Source organism: Caenorhabditis remanei, chromosome I (genome assembly GCF_010183535.1).
Source record: "Caenorhabditis remanei strain PX506 chromosome I, whole genome shotgun sequence".
NCBI classification, from domain to species: domain Eukaryota; kingdom Metazoa; phylum Nematoda; class Chromadorea; order Rhabditida; family Rhabditidae; genus Caenorhabditis; species Caenorhabditis remanei.
In genome coordinates, this window is record NC_071328.1 from 5,762,624 (window position 1) to 5,779,303 (window position 16,680).

At 40.5% G+C, this 16,680-nt stretch overlaps 3 protein-coding genes across 3 annotated transcripts; 2 read left to right on the forward strand and 1 right to left on the reverse strand.

Moving 5' to 3' along the window:
- Positions 1-5,655: 5,655 nt before the first annotated feature.
- GCK72_001002 (uncharacterized protein) lies at positions 5,656-9,946 on the forward strand (the record flags this gene model as incomplete). The annotated part of the gene is made up of 7 exons (XM_003111085.2): positions 5,656-5,724; positions 6,323-6,440; positions 6,486-6,605; positions 8,268-8,341; positions 9,345-9,514; positions 9,563-9,669; positions 9,717-9,946. 7 exons carry the CDS (start codon positions 5,656-5,658, stop codon positions 9,944-9,946), a joined length of 888 nt encoding a protein of 295 aa, XP_003111133.1.
- A 649-nt stretch (positions 9,947-10,595) lies between these two features.
- On the reverse strand, positions 10,596-13,160 carry GCK72_001003 (uncharacterized protein; the record flags this gene model as incomplete). Its single annotated transcript, XM_053722799.1, has 6 exons — positions 10,596-10,840; positions 10,918-11,130; positions 11,175-11,772; positions 11,819-11,977; positions 12,035-12,955; positions 13,005-13,160. The coding sequence occupies 6 exons, from the start codon at positions 13,158-13,160 to the stop codon at positions 10,596-10,598; spliced, it is 2,292 nt and encodes a 763-aa protein (XP_053591444.1).
- Positions 13,161-13,979: 819 nt separating this feature from the next.
- Positions 13,980-16,360, forward strand: GCK72_001004 (uncharacterized protein; the record flags this gene model as incomplete). The annotated part of the gene is made up of 6 exons (XM_003111400.2): positions 13,980-14,210; positions 14,254-14,485; positions 14,532-14,716; positions 14,764-14,984; positions 15,031-15,973; positions 16,064-16,360. The coding sequence occupies 6 exons, from the start codon at positions 13,980-13,982 to the stop codon at positions 16,358-16,360; spliced, it is 2,109 nt and encodes a 702-aa protein (XP_003111448.2).
- Positions 16,361-16,680: the final 320 nt, after the last annotated feature.

Consider the following 16,680-nt stretch of genomic DNA (forward strand, 5'->3'; position numbering starts at 1 on the left):
AAGTTCACTTACTCAAAACGCCCGTGCACCATTCGGTTCTGTTTCTAATCGGAACCGCCCGGATCAGACTGGGTTCTTATCAGAATCGACTGACTAGTGAGAGCTGCGTGAACGTTATATTTGGGAACGTAGGCCCATATTCAACGGTTTTGATTTGTATCAGTAGTATTACTGTTCTGATTAAGGACTCTACCCTTTTTTTGCGAACCACGGGTTTCGAATATCTTTTCTTGCTCCAGATTCCGACTCCTCCGAGCATCTGAGCTTTTCAGCACCAAATTGCATAAAAATCTTATGACTCAAACAAAAAAGCGTCTCAGGCACGCCAGCTATCAAACATCTAAAAACCATGATTCCTGGCCCACGGAGAGCCCCCGAAGTGTGACAATTTCGTGTTATCAGCCTTCTCACCCCAACTCTTTTCACTCCAATATATCACAAGTAGTGTCAGAGACAATGCAATAAATGTAGTAGCAACAAGTACCCTCTCTCTCTCAATCTTCTTCCGATTCCTTCCCATTTCTCCGCTTCCACCCGTTTGTCAGAACTGATAGCGGTTGGACGGTGATCGATGTGGCTTCAGGAGAGGGAAGGAGGAGGTGATTCAAGTTGGAGAGAAGAAGAGGATTCAGATACCACACCACCACTGATCAAATCCAACCTCGAGGGTCCCCCTCCTTCAGCCACAACAACTGTCTTCTGCAGCTGACAAGAAGAGGAGCCAACATACTGACGATAGAGATAGGAAGCGAGACGAGTTGTGGCCAAATTTTATGACACGTAGACGAAAGGCGGCGAATGGGATGAAAGAAAAAGAAAAAGAAAGAAGAAGAAGTTGAAGACTCCGCCCACTTTTTACTGGGGTTTTCACCTGTGGTGTCACTGGGTTTATTCGAGTTGTTGTGCAATTCGGAATGATTGATTTTCTGGGGTTTTTTGGCCGATTTTTTTTTGATGAGTGGGGATATGTTTCGGATTCTTAATTGGGTAATTAATTAATTCAGGTAGATCATAATGAGATTGTGTTCATAAAAACCAATCTTGTTTATATGTATTATTGAATTTTTTAGGTTGTTTCGAAATATTCTTTGCTTTAACTCTTCATAAAACTTGAAACATTTCATACGGTATCCAAAAAAATTTTTTCAAACAGGAGTAAAACTTTCGAAATTGCAGTTACTCGTAATTTATTATCATTGCCCAGTTTTCATGTAAAATATTCAATTTTCGCTACAATTTCTTAGCTACAGTAACCCTCGTGGGTGTGTCCCCGCCAGGACTATCAGTTTTTAGTTCATGACCCTATTCAATTTTAATGTGATTGTTCTCTTTAGAGTTTTGACAATTGACTGAAGAATTTGGGTTACTGTACCTATCGTAATCTAATTGTACAGTAACCTTGGCCTCGATAGGTATGGTAGTTTGATACATGTGGACTGCATACTTGTCACGGGCCGGGCCCGCTAAAAAAATCTTCCGGCCCGTCAAAATATTGAAAAAAAAGCTTGCTGCGGGCCCTGCGGGCCGGCCCGGGCCCTGAAATTTTCCGAGGGCCCGGCCCGGCCCGGGCCGGCCCGCGGGCCGGCCCGTGATTTGACAAGTATGGTGGACTGTGGACGTCTATCTACATTTTCAAAGTTAACAGCTTTTATTTAGAAAGTGTTACAATAGCGTTACTGTAGCTAAGAAATCGTAGCGGAAATTGGACATTTTTATTTGAAAACTGTGGTTCTGATAACAAATTACGAGCAACCGCCTTTTCGAAAGTTTTACTCTTGAAAAATTATCTTTTGGGGATACCGTATGAAATATCTCAAGTTTTATGAAGAAGTGAAGCAAAGAATTTTCCTAAACAACCTGTTGTTGCTACGAAAGCTGAAGACAAATTTGAAAAGGAAATCTAAATTTATGCGTTTTTAGTTAACAAGATGTCTTGGGAATCTTTTAGAAACTATCTGCATGTTTCTCTGTCCACCACATCTTTCATCAGCTGATAGGAAAGGATCTTACCAAAAAAAATTTCAATTACAAAATCCCTGATCTAGATTTAAAATATTAAACATCCACATTTCGATAACCACCTTCGCGAGTTTCACGATTCTTACAGAATGCAAGTCATGTTTACTTTTGAATTTTAATAATTCTCAAGCGCCGAAATGTCTCTAAATCTTATCAGTGCTTGCTTTTCGGATAACTCCCTCTGTCTTGATTATTCTTCTGAAAATCTGAAATATTTTCAACTTTCCTACCACAACCCTGATCATCTCCCAAAGTGTTCACCCCATCTTCTCCTTCTTCGCTATGCACCCCCCATCATTCCTTCATTTTCCATCCTTCTTCACCCGGTTATGTATGTATATGTAGATGGCAATCGACGACGCATCATAACAGGGGCGAAAGAAGAGAAGAAATGAACAAGATGGTTTGGCGAGATGGTGGTGGAAACATTCATTATCCACCGACATAGACACAGTCCTCCTGCATGACACCCTTTTGAGAAAGTGGGCGGAGTCGGGGGGTACGGTAATAAGGGGAAGTGCGGGGAAACGGAGGGAGATGGAAGGGGTTAGATAGAAGAAGAAGTTTGGGTTTATTGTTATTTTGTCTAAATGTCTGTAATGTCACATGTCGCTTTTTTACTCGTTTTTTTTTTATTTTGAGCATAAAGGATTTTTGATAGAGAGTTACGGGATCCTCCATTTTTTCAACCTTCCGATATGTTATAGCTCAAGTTTCGATCTAAATTTTTGCAGTTGACATATTTTCTGTTCGAGAGTTCCTTGGAGAGTTGTGATCTCTGGAAAATTGAAGTGTAATTCTTTTGATGCAAAAATCCAGAAGATTTTGGCAAACTTACTTATTACCAATCAAGATTTAGAAGTTTCATTCCTCCCTCTAATTTTGAGTCGTAACTTTTCGGAAAGTAATCATGCTAGCAAGTTGTCTACTACAATAATGTAGACCCTTTAGAACAAAAATAGGGAAAACTCGTGACCACAGAACGTATTCTCTAAGTTAACTAATTTCAACAATATCCTGAACATGGGTTTCAGTAGTAACTCATAAATTTAAATTTAAAGGTTACTGTAGTTTTTAAAAGTGAAGCCAATTTTCAAACTGCGAATGTGTTGGCGCTTAAAACTGTGTCAAAAATCTTAAAGCTTTTATTTATATGACTTATGTATTCTGTTTCCAATTCGCAGCTACAGTACCCCCCACTTTATTTATTCATACTTGAAAATCCTGTACCAACTCATGAAACAGGGGTCCCAAACCAGAAACCAGAAACCAGTCTTTGCTCTTTAACCATTCCTCGTTCCTCACCAATACTATCTCTGTCGCCACGTCTTCGGAGCAGTTTTCACAGCGTCAAGATATCGCAGTGCCTAATGGATCTACCCAGGAAGAAAACTTGCCTACCCACGAACGCAAAATAATGCATTTTTATGGCACAAAAATGCAAAAAATGCATTAAATTGCATTCGTGAATAGAATTAAATTGCATTAAATGGTACAAGTTTTCTTCGTGGGTAGATCCATAAGTGTGCTCCAGAGTCCCGAACGCTTTCCTTACCGCATCAAATTCAAATGTAGATTGTTCCCCCTTTTCTCATCCCTCCGCACCTCTTCATAAATTCAAAATTCCGATGAAATCTCCACTTCAAATCGTGTGGGTCGCCGTCGTCTCCGCAGCTTGTCCTTCTATGATATAGTACTCTGTCATTCATGTTCATTTTGTTCCTCACTCAGCTGAATTGAAGAGAGAGAGAGAAAAGATCTGTATCTTGGGCACATCCTCCCCTCTCCGTTCACTTTTCCTCGGATATTCCGTTATCGCATCTGGCGTGTCGTTGCCTCAAAACAACCGCGAAACACCCATCATCCGCGAATGGCGGCCGTTCGTCCTCACTTCGGATCTGATTTAAAACTGTCCTTTTCCAGTGAGGGAGTCCTTCTTTTTCACTTTAAATATGATCTATGGGTTAAGCTTATCTGTCTGTGTGACTGGAGGTCCGTAGTTTTCTGCTCTTTGCAGTATTGACTTTAAGATCGGGTCACGGTATCATCAAAAACTCATTTTGTGATATGTTATAGAGCAAACATCTGTTTATATTTCTGTAGTTGACAACTGTTTTGTACCACTTTCCCTGAAGAGATACAGCCAGAGGCACGTGGACAGTGCCAACGAAGGCAATTGGTTTCAAAGCTTCATATCTCTCCAAATGTTATTTGTTCAAAAACGTTTTTAACTATGAAAATGTAGCTCTAGACTTGTTTTATATCATATCAAAAAATGAAAAGTCTGTGACAGCTTCTCACATCGTACGTTTGTTTCAGTTTTCTCGTGTTCCCTTGATGTCGATAATAGTGCAAGCTTTTTTTCCTGTACCACAAATCTCTAGGAGTAGCTCGTACAAAAACTTCAATTAGAAAAGATGTAGATCGAGGTCTGATGTATAATAAAATTCGTCTGTTAGAAACTATACCTGACTATATTGTGCCGATATAAGTTGAGAGTTTTCAGCTTGAGTCTTTGGTTCTTGAATAATATCTTTCTAGGGCGAAGATATACATCAAAATAGTCCACTGTAAAAAACTAAACTTTATCTCTATACTGGTTCTATAACATACGAAGAATTCTAATTCCCAAGACTCCACGCGGAACCTTGACTCACTTTTCAATATATGGAATCTCAGAAGTTTATAGGCATATGATTAGGCGGGATTTCAGGAAATCCCTTGCAAGGTGACTCTGGACTTTCTGAATTAAGAAAATTCTAACTGGCGTATCGTGGGCGCGTTTTTCTTGATATTCCGAAAATTTTATGTGGATCTATCTCTATGTGTGTCCATATTTCTCAACCACTATCATCCCTGACACGTGTCCCTTGTCTCCATTTGACCTCTTAATTTCATTTCCATTTCAAAAAATTGTCCCTTTTTCTAATCTCCGAAAACCGCAATTTTCACTCACTCTCCAGATGACCCTCTCCCTCGTTTACCTCACTCATCGCTCCCCTTTCCCCTTCTACCGTTTCCACTCCAATCGTTTCGTCACTTTTCATTTCATTCCACCCACCAATTTTTTGCGGTCCTTTAGCCACTCTCTGTCTTTCTTTTCCCTTCTTTCAGTATACCTGTCTTTTATCTTTTCGTCCCATCTACCGCCCGCCAACACCTTTCAAGCCGCACACGCTCTTTTACCCGATTTGAAATGGTATATGTGGACAGAGAGGAGAGAGTTGTTCTGAGAAGAAGCTTCTCTTATTCAATTATGAATTGCTCCCACATCAAGCAGCCGGTTGAATGAGTTCAACTCCGGCACTCCCAAGAAATTTCTGAAATTGTTTGTTCGTTAACTGTTTTTTAATTGTACTTCCTCTCCTGGAATTCGCAATTCCACACGACCCCACCTACTTCTTCTTCTCGTTCTTCCTGTGTTGTATTCTATGAAACCCTCCTCCCACTTCGTCTTCTCCTCCTCTCCTAACCACACTTCCGCTTTATCAGTAGTGCCACTCGAGAGCATTTTGATGTTTATCAATTCATTTTCTTTGCGGTTGCACGAGTGTCTCTTTATGTTTTGACACTTCATGTTCCCTTCACTTTTTTCATTTTTTAATCTTTTTAGATTTCGGCAGGAGCTGTCTCCAGATGGCCAACGTCTATCACCATGTTCGGAATTTTATTGAACAGCAACCGGTGCCAGCGAAGACGTTAGAGGTTTGTCGTCCTGAATTAGAGTCTGATAGTTTATGAGAAATAAATAAGATTTGAGTTTCAACCAAAAAAGTGTAAGATTGTGAGCCGAGTGGACCATCTGATCAATGAGCATAACTGCCACCTGCGACCACAAAATCATCTTAATCATAACCTGCAGGTTTTTTGTTGTGTCCGTGTGGCGCAACAGGCCCCATTTTGACTCATAAGCTCACAATTCTAGGTTCAAACTCGCTTCAAATTTTAATTATTTTTTCCATTTCAAAAAGTTCACCTCGTTCAAACGATACAGTTTTTGTTTGCAAGTTTCAAATATTTCGTTCCCACTATTCCTACAATTGTTTGCTTCGATGTCTCTAATAATCATTTCACCATTTTTCTCTGCGGTTTGAAAGTTCTCCTTATCATTTTCGAGTTGAAATGCAAACTGGGTTACTGTATCTTCTATTCGGTTAAGAGATGGGAAGTAATAGTGATGTGTCGAAATAAATAAGTTGGAGTTGTCCTAGTTGGCAAACATTTTCTAAAAACACTTTTGCAGAATTTTAAAGTTTTTATTTAAATTAAAAAGGTGAAGAATAAAATAAATGCGAAATTTCAGAAATCCTCATCCCCCAACATTCTATACACGGCACTTCCGAAACACTGGAGATCGAATAAATCATTTCAGGAACCATTCTATGTGGTACTGTTGACACCTGTTCCAGATAATACAGAAGGTATGGAAATAATAAAATTGAAATCTCAATTTGTTCTTTTTACAGTATCAATATGGGCTGGAAACGACGAGAAACCTTGTGAAGAAGTTCGGAACGAAAAAGCAAAAGTGCATCGCCAGGTGGCCAAATTCAACGATTTGCGGTTTGTCGGGCGGTCCGGTCGAGGTGAGTCTTCAGAAATCTTCGAAGACAAAAAAGACCTTGCGGGCGGGAAGAAAAAAGCGGAGAAGGACTGAAAACAAGAGAAAGCGGGTTTTTGATGATGACCGCTGTTGAGAAAAGATGTTACTTTTGTGTTAGTTTTGGAGGCAGATACTGTAAGTATCGCAATTGGTTGGAATGGAAAAGAGGAAGAAGAAGAAGAAGAAGAAGAAGTAATTGGAAGAGAGAGGGAGGGAGAAAGTTGAATGGAATGTGGGGAGAGAATGTCACAGGTTTTCTGTTTTTTTTAAGAATTCAGAATATTGAACATTGAATGTTAAGTCATGGGATCATTTTCCCTAATTTCTGATTTTTAAAGCTCTAAACATGAAATGCTGGTCTAGGTTCCAGAATTGGATTTCTCAGAGTTCTAAACGCTCTATTCTAACTGAATCTCATTTTGCAAATTCTGAATTTTTATCTTACACCTAGAACCCAGAAATTAGAATTTTTAGTTCTGAATCCATAATTCCGAAGCTCGCTCCATGTGGTTCTGTTCAAAAACTTCAATTCTGAATCTTCAATTTTTTACATTTGAGCCCAGATTTTGGATTCAGAATCTAGGTTCGCGACTTCCATAATCAAATCGGAATTTTCACGAAACGACAAATTCTGAATTTTAAACTTGAGATCCTAACTCCTAAAATTGGAATTCTCAGTATTCAATCTAAAACTCATAGTCCATTAGCTTGAACTTTAAAATTCCAACTCATCGTGAAGTTTCGAAATCATCATTCTTCTTTTTTCATTAACCCCGAATTCTCCAATTCCGGCTCCTGGATTCTGAATCCTCAATTTTGAAATATCGATCCCCAATTCTGAATTTCGAGGGAATCCCTCCTCTCAAAATACCACAATTCGTATTTCTCCCCTCCTCCCTAAAAACCAAAGATTCCCATCTAAACACATATTTTTATCGTCTTCATAAACCAATAAAATTCGAATTTCCCTTCAACTTTCCATTCTTCTCAAAATGCCAACTTACCGTATCTCTCTTTTTCATTACTCCAACTCTCCACAAAACCACCCATTTTCTCTTTTTTTATCAGTATCTTCTCTCCAGTTTTCTTCCTATTCTAATCAGTGTCCCAACTCTTTTGACTCATCCGCCCATCCGCATTCCAACAAATTTGGAAAAAAGTTTCAAAATTTTTCACAAAAACAATTCAGAAATGTTAGATAACAAGACCACAACTTGTATGGCAACATTCTTTTGAGGTACCGCCCATTTCCGGAGATTCGGACATACAGAGGAACAGACAACGCTCTTTGGCCTAGAAATCCCATTCTGCGAAAACTAGTCCTCATACTCCAAAGGCTTAGACCACCACACAGACACACAGACAGACACATCTCGCCAGGCGCCACCCCATAAAATCTAATAAAGCCCAATAAAAATTGGGACAGAATACCTGAAGTTCCGTCTGACCGGAGCCGCATTTCGTCCCCCCGGAACACTCGAACACTCGATAAAAAATGTGTCGGCGAAACATAAAAATGCGCGATAAACGCCCGCATTTTATTGGATTCTCCCCCATGTCTTCTGAATTGAAAAAGCCGCGAATCCATCCGGGCGGCTCCTAATAAAACTGGCACATTTCATCTTGCTTTTTTCCTCTTTTGCAGGCCGAAAATTCCATTTGACAATCGTTATACACTCGTCGCCGATGATGGTGGCCACCGTCAAAAATGTGATCAAGGTGAGTGGGGGGAATGGATTTGACGGGGGATATGTGGAAGAGGATGGGATGGGAGGGGGATTCAGAAACCGAGAATTTGAGATTCAGGGATGAGGGAACACAGTACGGTAGTCTACACATTTCTGAATCCAAATCTGACTTCTAGCATCGGTGTATCGTACTCTGAATTCCATACTTCTTTACTCAGAATTCCACGAACCGAAAATAAAAATTCATCTATAGACTTTGACCTACATGAATATCAAATTTCCAAAACCTAGGTCATCAACCTATCATCTTAGGCATTCAGACAGTCTGAGCTGAATTACTTTAGGCCCGGAGGACTAGTTTTCTAAAATAGACTTTTCTAGGCCATCACTGTAAGTTAGCCTTCTAGTTACAGTAACCTGGTGAGACTAGTTCTTTTGTGGCCTAAAAACCACATTAAGAAAAATCTAGGCCACCAATCTGAATTCTCATCGATTAACAAGCTTAGAGACGTTTTCTAGGCGAGCTATTAGCACGGCACGCTTCTTACAACCGAGTTCTAAAGAAACCGAAGAAAATTGAGTGTGAAATTGAGAGACCTAGAAAAAAAGAGACTTTTTTCGAAAGCATTTCGATGGAGCGCAGTTGTAAGAGATGTGCCGTGTTGATATATCCATGGCCTAGAAATCCAATCCTACGGGGCGTAGCTACCGTAACCTTTACACCACAAAAATCCAAAATTGATTATTTTTTCTCGCCGGAAGTCACAAGGTGTCCATAACAGACAAACTGTCTCTCCCTCTCCCTTTTCTTATTTTTTCCACTACCGTACTCCCTCCCCATCTTATCTGATTATAACCAACCACATCATCGCAATGTGTCTCATCAAACAAGTTGCCTTCTACACTTGTTTTTTGATGAAATAAATTGTAAAATGATATTAATAATTGAAAAATATCTTCGTTATCAGGTTTACTTATTTTGGCATACACACACCGGAAGCAAAAAAAAATGAAATCATTCTAAACTTTTACAGGTTACTGTAGACGGTCCACGTGATGCGAGAATTCCGAAACCCAGTCCAAAACGGCCTTCAGAACCGCAAGCTTCGACGATTTTCCCGTCGGAAATGCTCCCCTCGCCTGCTCCGACACTGTCGATGATTCCTCCTCCGTGGTGGCCGCTACCTATGACTCCCACTCTACCGTAAGATATCCTTTTTCATTTTTCAAAATCAGAAATATTTAGTTTCAGACATTTCCCTCTTCCACTTCTAACTCCCAGTCACTCTTCCGCAGCAATCTGGAAAATATACGCGGATTCTATGAGAACGCCAAAACGGAAAATGGAACAAGAGAATGGTTGATATTTCATATTCTTCTCATCCTTCTAACATTCTTATTTTCAGTATCCCTCAACGTCTCTACTTGTCTCTCGTCTCCATCTGTCTTCATTACTCCGAATTCTCATGATCGGACACGTGGCACCTCAACTTCTCCTCGACCTCCCACTAAACTTCCATCTTCGGCAATAAACTTGATTCAAGAGACTCCAGAATCGATCCCTTCGAAACGACGTCGGAATATGTCAACAACCTCTTCAAATAGTTCCTCACCTACTATTTGGAGACCTTTTTAATATACCTCACTTCTTATCTCTGTTGTTATTTCTACCTCTCCATTATTCATGTACTCAAAACGGGTCCGTCACGGTTTTATTTTTTTCTGAAATCGATGCTTATAATAAAAGTTTGCTATCCAAACACATCATATTATATCCCGACAAGCAATGATTATACAGGTGCAATAGGAGAATGGTATAAATTTAAAAATTATGAAAAGTAGGTAGGGAGAGAGGGGAGGGTTGAGCAGTGATTGCAATAAGATAAAAATAAGGATAAAAAAGATAAAACGTTACCTTTACATTCGTGTACATCTAACTCGCCGGGTAAAACATACTGAGAAGACGACGACTACAAACTACAATAAACAATTACAGGGATGGGGTCATGGGAGATGAAATGGCATATGAATGGAATCTTGAGGGGACACTTCAGGTCATGGAAGAAGAATATGGCATCAGATACTATTTCAGAGGCAATGGGAAAGGGAAGGGAAGTTAGAACAGCGAACAAAAAACAAAAAAACAAAAGTTAAAAAAGAACAGATGGGGAAGGGGAAAACATGAAGCAACTTACAGCATTCTGGGGGGATAGGCGATAATTAACAATTGCACAGATTAAACAGGATTCACAGAGAGGACCAGGGAAGGGATAGGGGAATCTATTTTATTGTTGGTAGTTAGGGGTGTGGGGAAGATGCATAGCAGATTGATTTGGTCCTCCATCATATGACATTTGAGGCATATAGCCATAGTAGAGGTTAGCGCCGTAATATTGTTGCGGTTGCTGTGGAGAGAGGTTGCTGGAAGTCGAGTGACTTGGAGAATTGTAATATGAGGATGGTGGAGTCAGAAAGGCTGCTGAGTTGGCGTAGTAGGCAGGAACAGCACTACCGTCGGAGCAAGGTACACCTGGAAAATTAATATTGCAATGCAGGCTACCAAAAGACACATTGTGAATTCCAATTATCAGAATAGTGTTTACCAACCCTTCTGTGGCGTCATCATTGGAGTCGAATTGAAGAACACAGTCGGCTGTGGCTGAAACTCGGGGAAGCTTCTTCTCTTCATCTCATTCGGAGATGGAGTCATCGGTGGCTCGTAAACAGCAGCAGGAGTAATCATCATCTGTTGGCTATTTTGGATGTAGCCATAGAGTGCGGATAAATTTTGAGCTGGAGCTCCAACCAATACTGGATAAGCTTAAAAAATTCACTTACTAAATTTTTCTTTAAACTGAAGTTACCTGGAGAAACCATGTGCGCCACTTGAGAATTTGATGAGCTCATGAGAGATGCCGGTTTTGAAGGCGAGTTGCTTGACAAGTGCGATCGACGATTTGGTCCTGAGAAAGCTTTCGAAGCCGATGATGGTACAATGACTGGAACGTGAACTTCGCCGTCATGGCCATGGCCATGGTCGACAGCCCAACAAGTGTGACAGTAATACTTGAAACAATTGCGGTTGCGACAGAAACAGTGAGCCAACTCAGTAGTGCACACCATACAGTTGGTACTCTCAAGGAACGGATCTATCTGGACACGTTTGCGGAACTTGCTGGTATGTACATGCAGATATCCCATTTCTATAGCTTTGAAATAAGCGCCATGTTCACGGAAAGTAACACGTCCACTTCCTATTGGATACTTGAACTTATCTGTGTCCAACTGAACACATTCGACACTTCCGAAGCAGTCTTCCATGATTGAATGAAGAACTTGGGCAGTCATCATCCCATGTAGAGCACCGACAAACACGGTTCGTTTTGGCTCGATTCCAACCTCGAGAAGAGATTCATCCTCGCAGAACATAGAGTCCGATGTTACCCATGGAATTATTTGTACCTGTAACAACATCGAATTACTAGTAACATGTGTCAGCTCGACTTACCTGGCGAATTTCAGTCGACTTCGAGCGTTGAGCCCTTATCTTGAAATACCATTCACCAGCACCTCCTATCTCTTGTGAACACTCGTGAAGCAGTGATGCGACAGCACGTTCATCTTCGAATATCATGTAGACGTACCCAGTTGCAGCTTGTCCGGTATACTGAAGATGGATTGATAAACATGAATCATTTCAGCAAACATGTTCTAAATTACTCACCTTGGATTGATTTCTCAAATTCAGAGAAGCAGTGTTCGATTGCGCGTTACGATAACGTGCCTCATGTCCCGGCCATTCAACTGCACACGATCCGAATTCTCCAAACGAATCCTTAAGTGCAGCTTCGGTGATATCCCATGGAACACCACCAACAAAAATCTTTCTCGAAAAAGTTGGACTTGTGTAGTCTCTCGGTGGAAGTTCCCCGTGCCACGTCGCATTGTCGCGGTTTGAAAGTCCTTGGCCACGATTTGGAGTTGAAATTCTTTTCTTGGTCAATGAATCTTCGTTGATCGAAGTGTAGCGATCGCGACTTGACTGATAGTCAGAACCATACGATTTAGAGATCGATGAAGTTTCGGTCTTCGCTGGCGAGTCAGTTGGAGTCTCGAGTGATCCACGAGGGCCTTGTTGACGTGGCGGCTTGTTTATTGGAACAGGGACACCCTTCAACGTCACAATTTTCTCATATTCTCGAGTCATCGCAGCTACAACACGGTTATTTTGAAAATCTGTCTCAGTTCTTTCTTCGATTTCTTTTCCGAAGTTGAGCCGTCGAGCTGACTTCTTCCTTGGCTGTCCTCCATTCATTGGTCTTTCCAATTCAGGAGCCTTCTTATTGGATTTTCCGAACAAGCTGAAGCGACTTGGAGATTCGCATGATTTGTTTTCAGTTGATGGACGTCGCGATGGGACGAATTTCTTCAGCAGGCGGCTAGCAGGTGATGGTGTTGATTCGCCAGGGACTTTGAGTGTCTTCTTGTTTCCGACGGTCAACATTTGGAGTTTCCGAAGAAATCCGTTCTTCTCGTCTGTTGTCAGTTGGTCGAAGCCAACATTCATGTCTTCACTGTCGGACTTCACGTCAGGCTTCTGATACTTCTTGAAGAGATCGTAAACGGACACAGGAGCTGGGGATTTCTGAAAAAACAGTTTTCCACTGATAACCATTAAGAAAAACCTCGCCAACTGCCGCCACATCGACCTTTTCAACGTTCAGCATAGGTGGAATCGTTTTCTTCGTTTCAGAAGTGTTCTTCGCTTCAACGTCATCTTGTACGGTATTTTCGGCCTTTTCTATGGCAATGTCTCCGGCAATCTCTCCAGGCACCTCTTCCTGACTCATGTCTGGTGAGTGAGTGCTATATACACAGGGCAAAGCCTGTAAAATCTGAAAAGTAGGACTATATTCGAATCTGAAAGAAAAAAAGCGGAGGAGGTAATCAGGAATGCAGAAAATTGACGCAAATTTTATAAGATTTTTCTTCTACATTTCTAACTGAAGAAAATATAAATAACTCTGAAAACGTGCAAAAAATGGGATACAAGCTGTCGAATTTGAAAAAAAATTATTCAAAAATTAATTGGTGCTTACACTGAATACGTTGAACATGACGCACCATTGCACAGAAAAGAAATACAGTAACCCGGAAATAAAATTGTTTAATTTTAGGCGCCATTTTCTCTTCCTTTCTTTATTTTTTCTATAGAGCTTTTTTCCAAATTTCTGCCTCGTACTTAAGTTAATATTTCTGTTTTGCTAGTTAACACAATTAAATTCGCGATAGCTAAACATCTTTTTTTTAAGTGTTAAAAAAACCTTTTTTTTCAGTTTTACCAGTGAAAGTTAAGTTTCCCCTTCTTTTGTTCTGATACATCTGTTTTCTGATCAAACAGCGGTCACTCTTTGCGGGAACTTGTAGACATCAATAGAAAAGAGAGAAAGGGAGTGACGCATGGCATTTCCCCGTATCGTTTTCGCGCCAAAACGAAATTCGAATGTTTTGAACCGCTCCCCTCTCGTTTTCGCACTTGTACAGTTAATTCTGCTGATTTTTTCTTTAATGTTTTATATTTTCATTCATTTTCTTCTTACGGCTCGACACTATCTCAATCTCCTCTTTTCTTGACTCAATTCGCTTTTAAACATTACTATTTTTCCAGTATGACCGACCTGGAGTTCTCAAATGTTTTTCTCGAAAACATGGGAGTTCTTATCCCGGGAACCCTGAAATTCGACGGTACTTCTGCAGTCTTCAAAAGCGACAAAAAGGTAGTGAAGGTGCAAGTGAGCGATATTAAGGGAATTCGGTGGCAAAAGTTGGGAAACAAACCAGGAATTCGGTTTGCTCTGCAAGATGGTTCTTCTCAACGTATGGGCGGATTCAAGGATTCAGTAAGGTTAAATTAGGAATTTCCATTCAAAAACTGAATTTCAGGATTTCGAAAAAGTTAACTCATTCACCGATTCTAACTGGAATGTTCGAATCGTACAATCTGATCTGTTCATCAAAGGATGGAACTACGGACATGCTGAAGTGAAAGGAAAGAATATATTATTTTCATCGGAAAAACAGCCGCTTTTCGAAATTCCATGTACTAACGTCTCACAGTGTGTAGCTAATAAGAACGAGGCGATTCTGGAATTTCATCAGAATGAGAATATTCCAGGTAGAAGTTCTACCTCTGCACTGTGTCTGTAGATTAGTTATTTCAGTCTCGCTGATGGAAATGAGACTTTATATGCCAGTTGACCCAGAAATGGAAGACGAGACTGATAAAGTGGAGGAGTTCAAAAAAGCCGTATTGGCGTACGCTGGTCTCGAAGCTGAAACTGAACAGCCAATCACTCTTCTCACTGATATTCTGTGCACAACGCCACGTGGCAGATATGACATCAAAGTACGCCGATTTTTTGAGTCGAAATTAATTGATAATAATGATTTCAGGTGTACCCAACAAGCATCGCTCTTCACGGAAAAACGTACGACTACAAAATTCCAGTCAAATCGATCAACCGTTTGTTCTTGGTTCCACACAAAGATGGACGTCATGTATATTTCGTGCTCTCTCTGAATCCACCAATTCGTCAAGGACAAACTCGTTACAGTTATCTGGTGTTCGAATTCGTTAAGGAGGATGATCAGGAGATGGAGATCACGTTGACTGAGTAAGAGAGAAAATCTGGAATCCTATAATAATTCTTATGTTTTCAGTGAGCTCGAAGAGAAATACGGTAACAATTTGAAGCGCGATTTGGACGGACCGTTGTACGAGAACGTCTCAATTCTGTTCAAAGTTGTTTGCAATCTCAAAGTTACGGTACCCGGAAGATTCATTGGAAATAGTGGAACACCTGCCATTCAATGCAATCACAAACAGAATCCAGGACTTCTGTATCCAATGGAGAAGGGTTTCTTGTTCATTCATAAACCAGTGATGTATATCCGATTCGAAGAGATCAGCTCTTGTCATTTCGCTCGTTCTGATGCTGGCACAGTCACCCGTACTTTTGATTTCGAAGTCGATCTGAAAAATGGATCATCGTTGATGTTCAATACGATGGAAAAGGAAGAGAATGCGAAATTGTTCGATTATTTGAACAAGAAGGACATCAAAATTCGCAATTCTACACGCATTGACAACAAAAAGAATGACGTGGATAGCAGTGATGAGGAGCATGATCCGTATAAGGCGACAGTTACAGCAGAGGGAAGAGGAAAGGATAATAGTGATGATGATGTGAGTACTGATGAGGATTATGATTTGGATAAAGACTTGAAGAAGCAAAAGGTTGATCGTGACTCATCTGAAGGTTCTGGAAGTGAACCAGACGATGAATATGATTCTGGGTCTGAAGAAGATGCGAGTGGAACAGGAGAATCGGAGCCAGATGAGGAGAATTCTGGCAACAAGAAGAAGAAATCGGAGAAGACCAAAAAGTCGAGAGAACCGATGAAGCCAAAACTCGGAAAGAACGGAAAAGAGAAAAAAGAGAAGAAAGTGAAGGATCCACTGGAACCGAAACGCGCGACGACTGCATACTTTTTGTGGTTCCAAGCCAATCGGTTGTCGTTCAAAGAGGACGGAGATACTGTCGCTGATGTGGCGAAGAAAGGAGGAGCCAAGTGGAAAGAGATGGGATCCGATGACAAGAAGGTAGATTTTAATTAACTTTGCATGTTGTTATCAATATTTTCACCGGAAAACTTCTAGAAAGGAAGAATTTAATAACAGTTCAAATTCTAGGAGTGGGAAGAGAAAGCTGCCAAGGACAAGGCCCGTTACGAGGCGGAGATGAAGGAGTACAAGAAGAACGGCGGCGGATCTTCCTCTGCGTCCACTTCTGCCAAACCAGCAAAGAAGGCACCCACTTCGTCCCCAACCAAATACAAATCCAAGGAACATATCAGTGACTCTGACGATTCTGATTCTGACGAAGAGCCGAAGAAGGCAAAAAAGAAGCCGTCGAGAGAAGCGACACCTTCAGATGATTCTGATGAGAATGATATTGCTCCCGCCAACTCTGATGACGATTCTGATTAATTTTATTTGCTTTTTTCTCCCCGCTTCCTTGGTGTTACCCACGTTTTAAAATAGTATCTTACTTATATTGATACTCAATTCATCATTTTGTCTAAGTTTCTTCCCATGTGTTTTCATAAGTAAAGTTGTGTAATAGGAAATCAATTTTACTGAAAATTACTAAAAATCACAGCATGATAATTTCGAAAAAGACTGGAAGACGTTAGAATTATCAGTAACAATGGCATCGAAAATGAGGGGTGGGGGGTAATTACTCAATTAATAATATTAGATTGGAGAATTTCGAAAAAAAAACTTTTAAAACCCTTAAAAATGAGGTG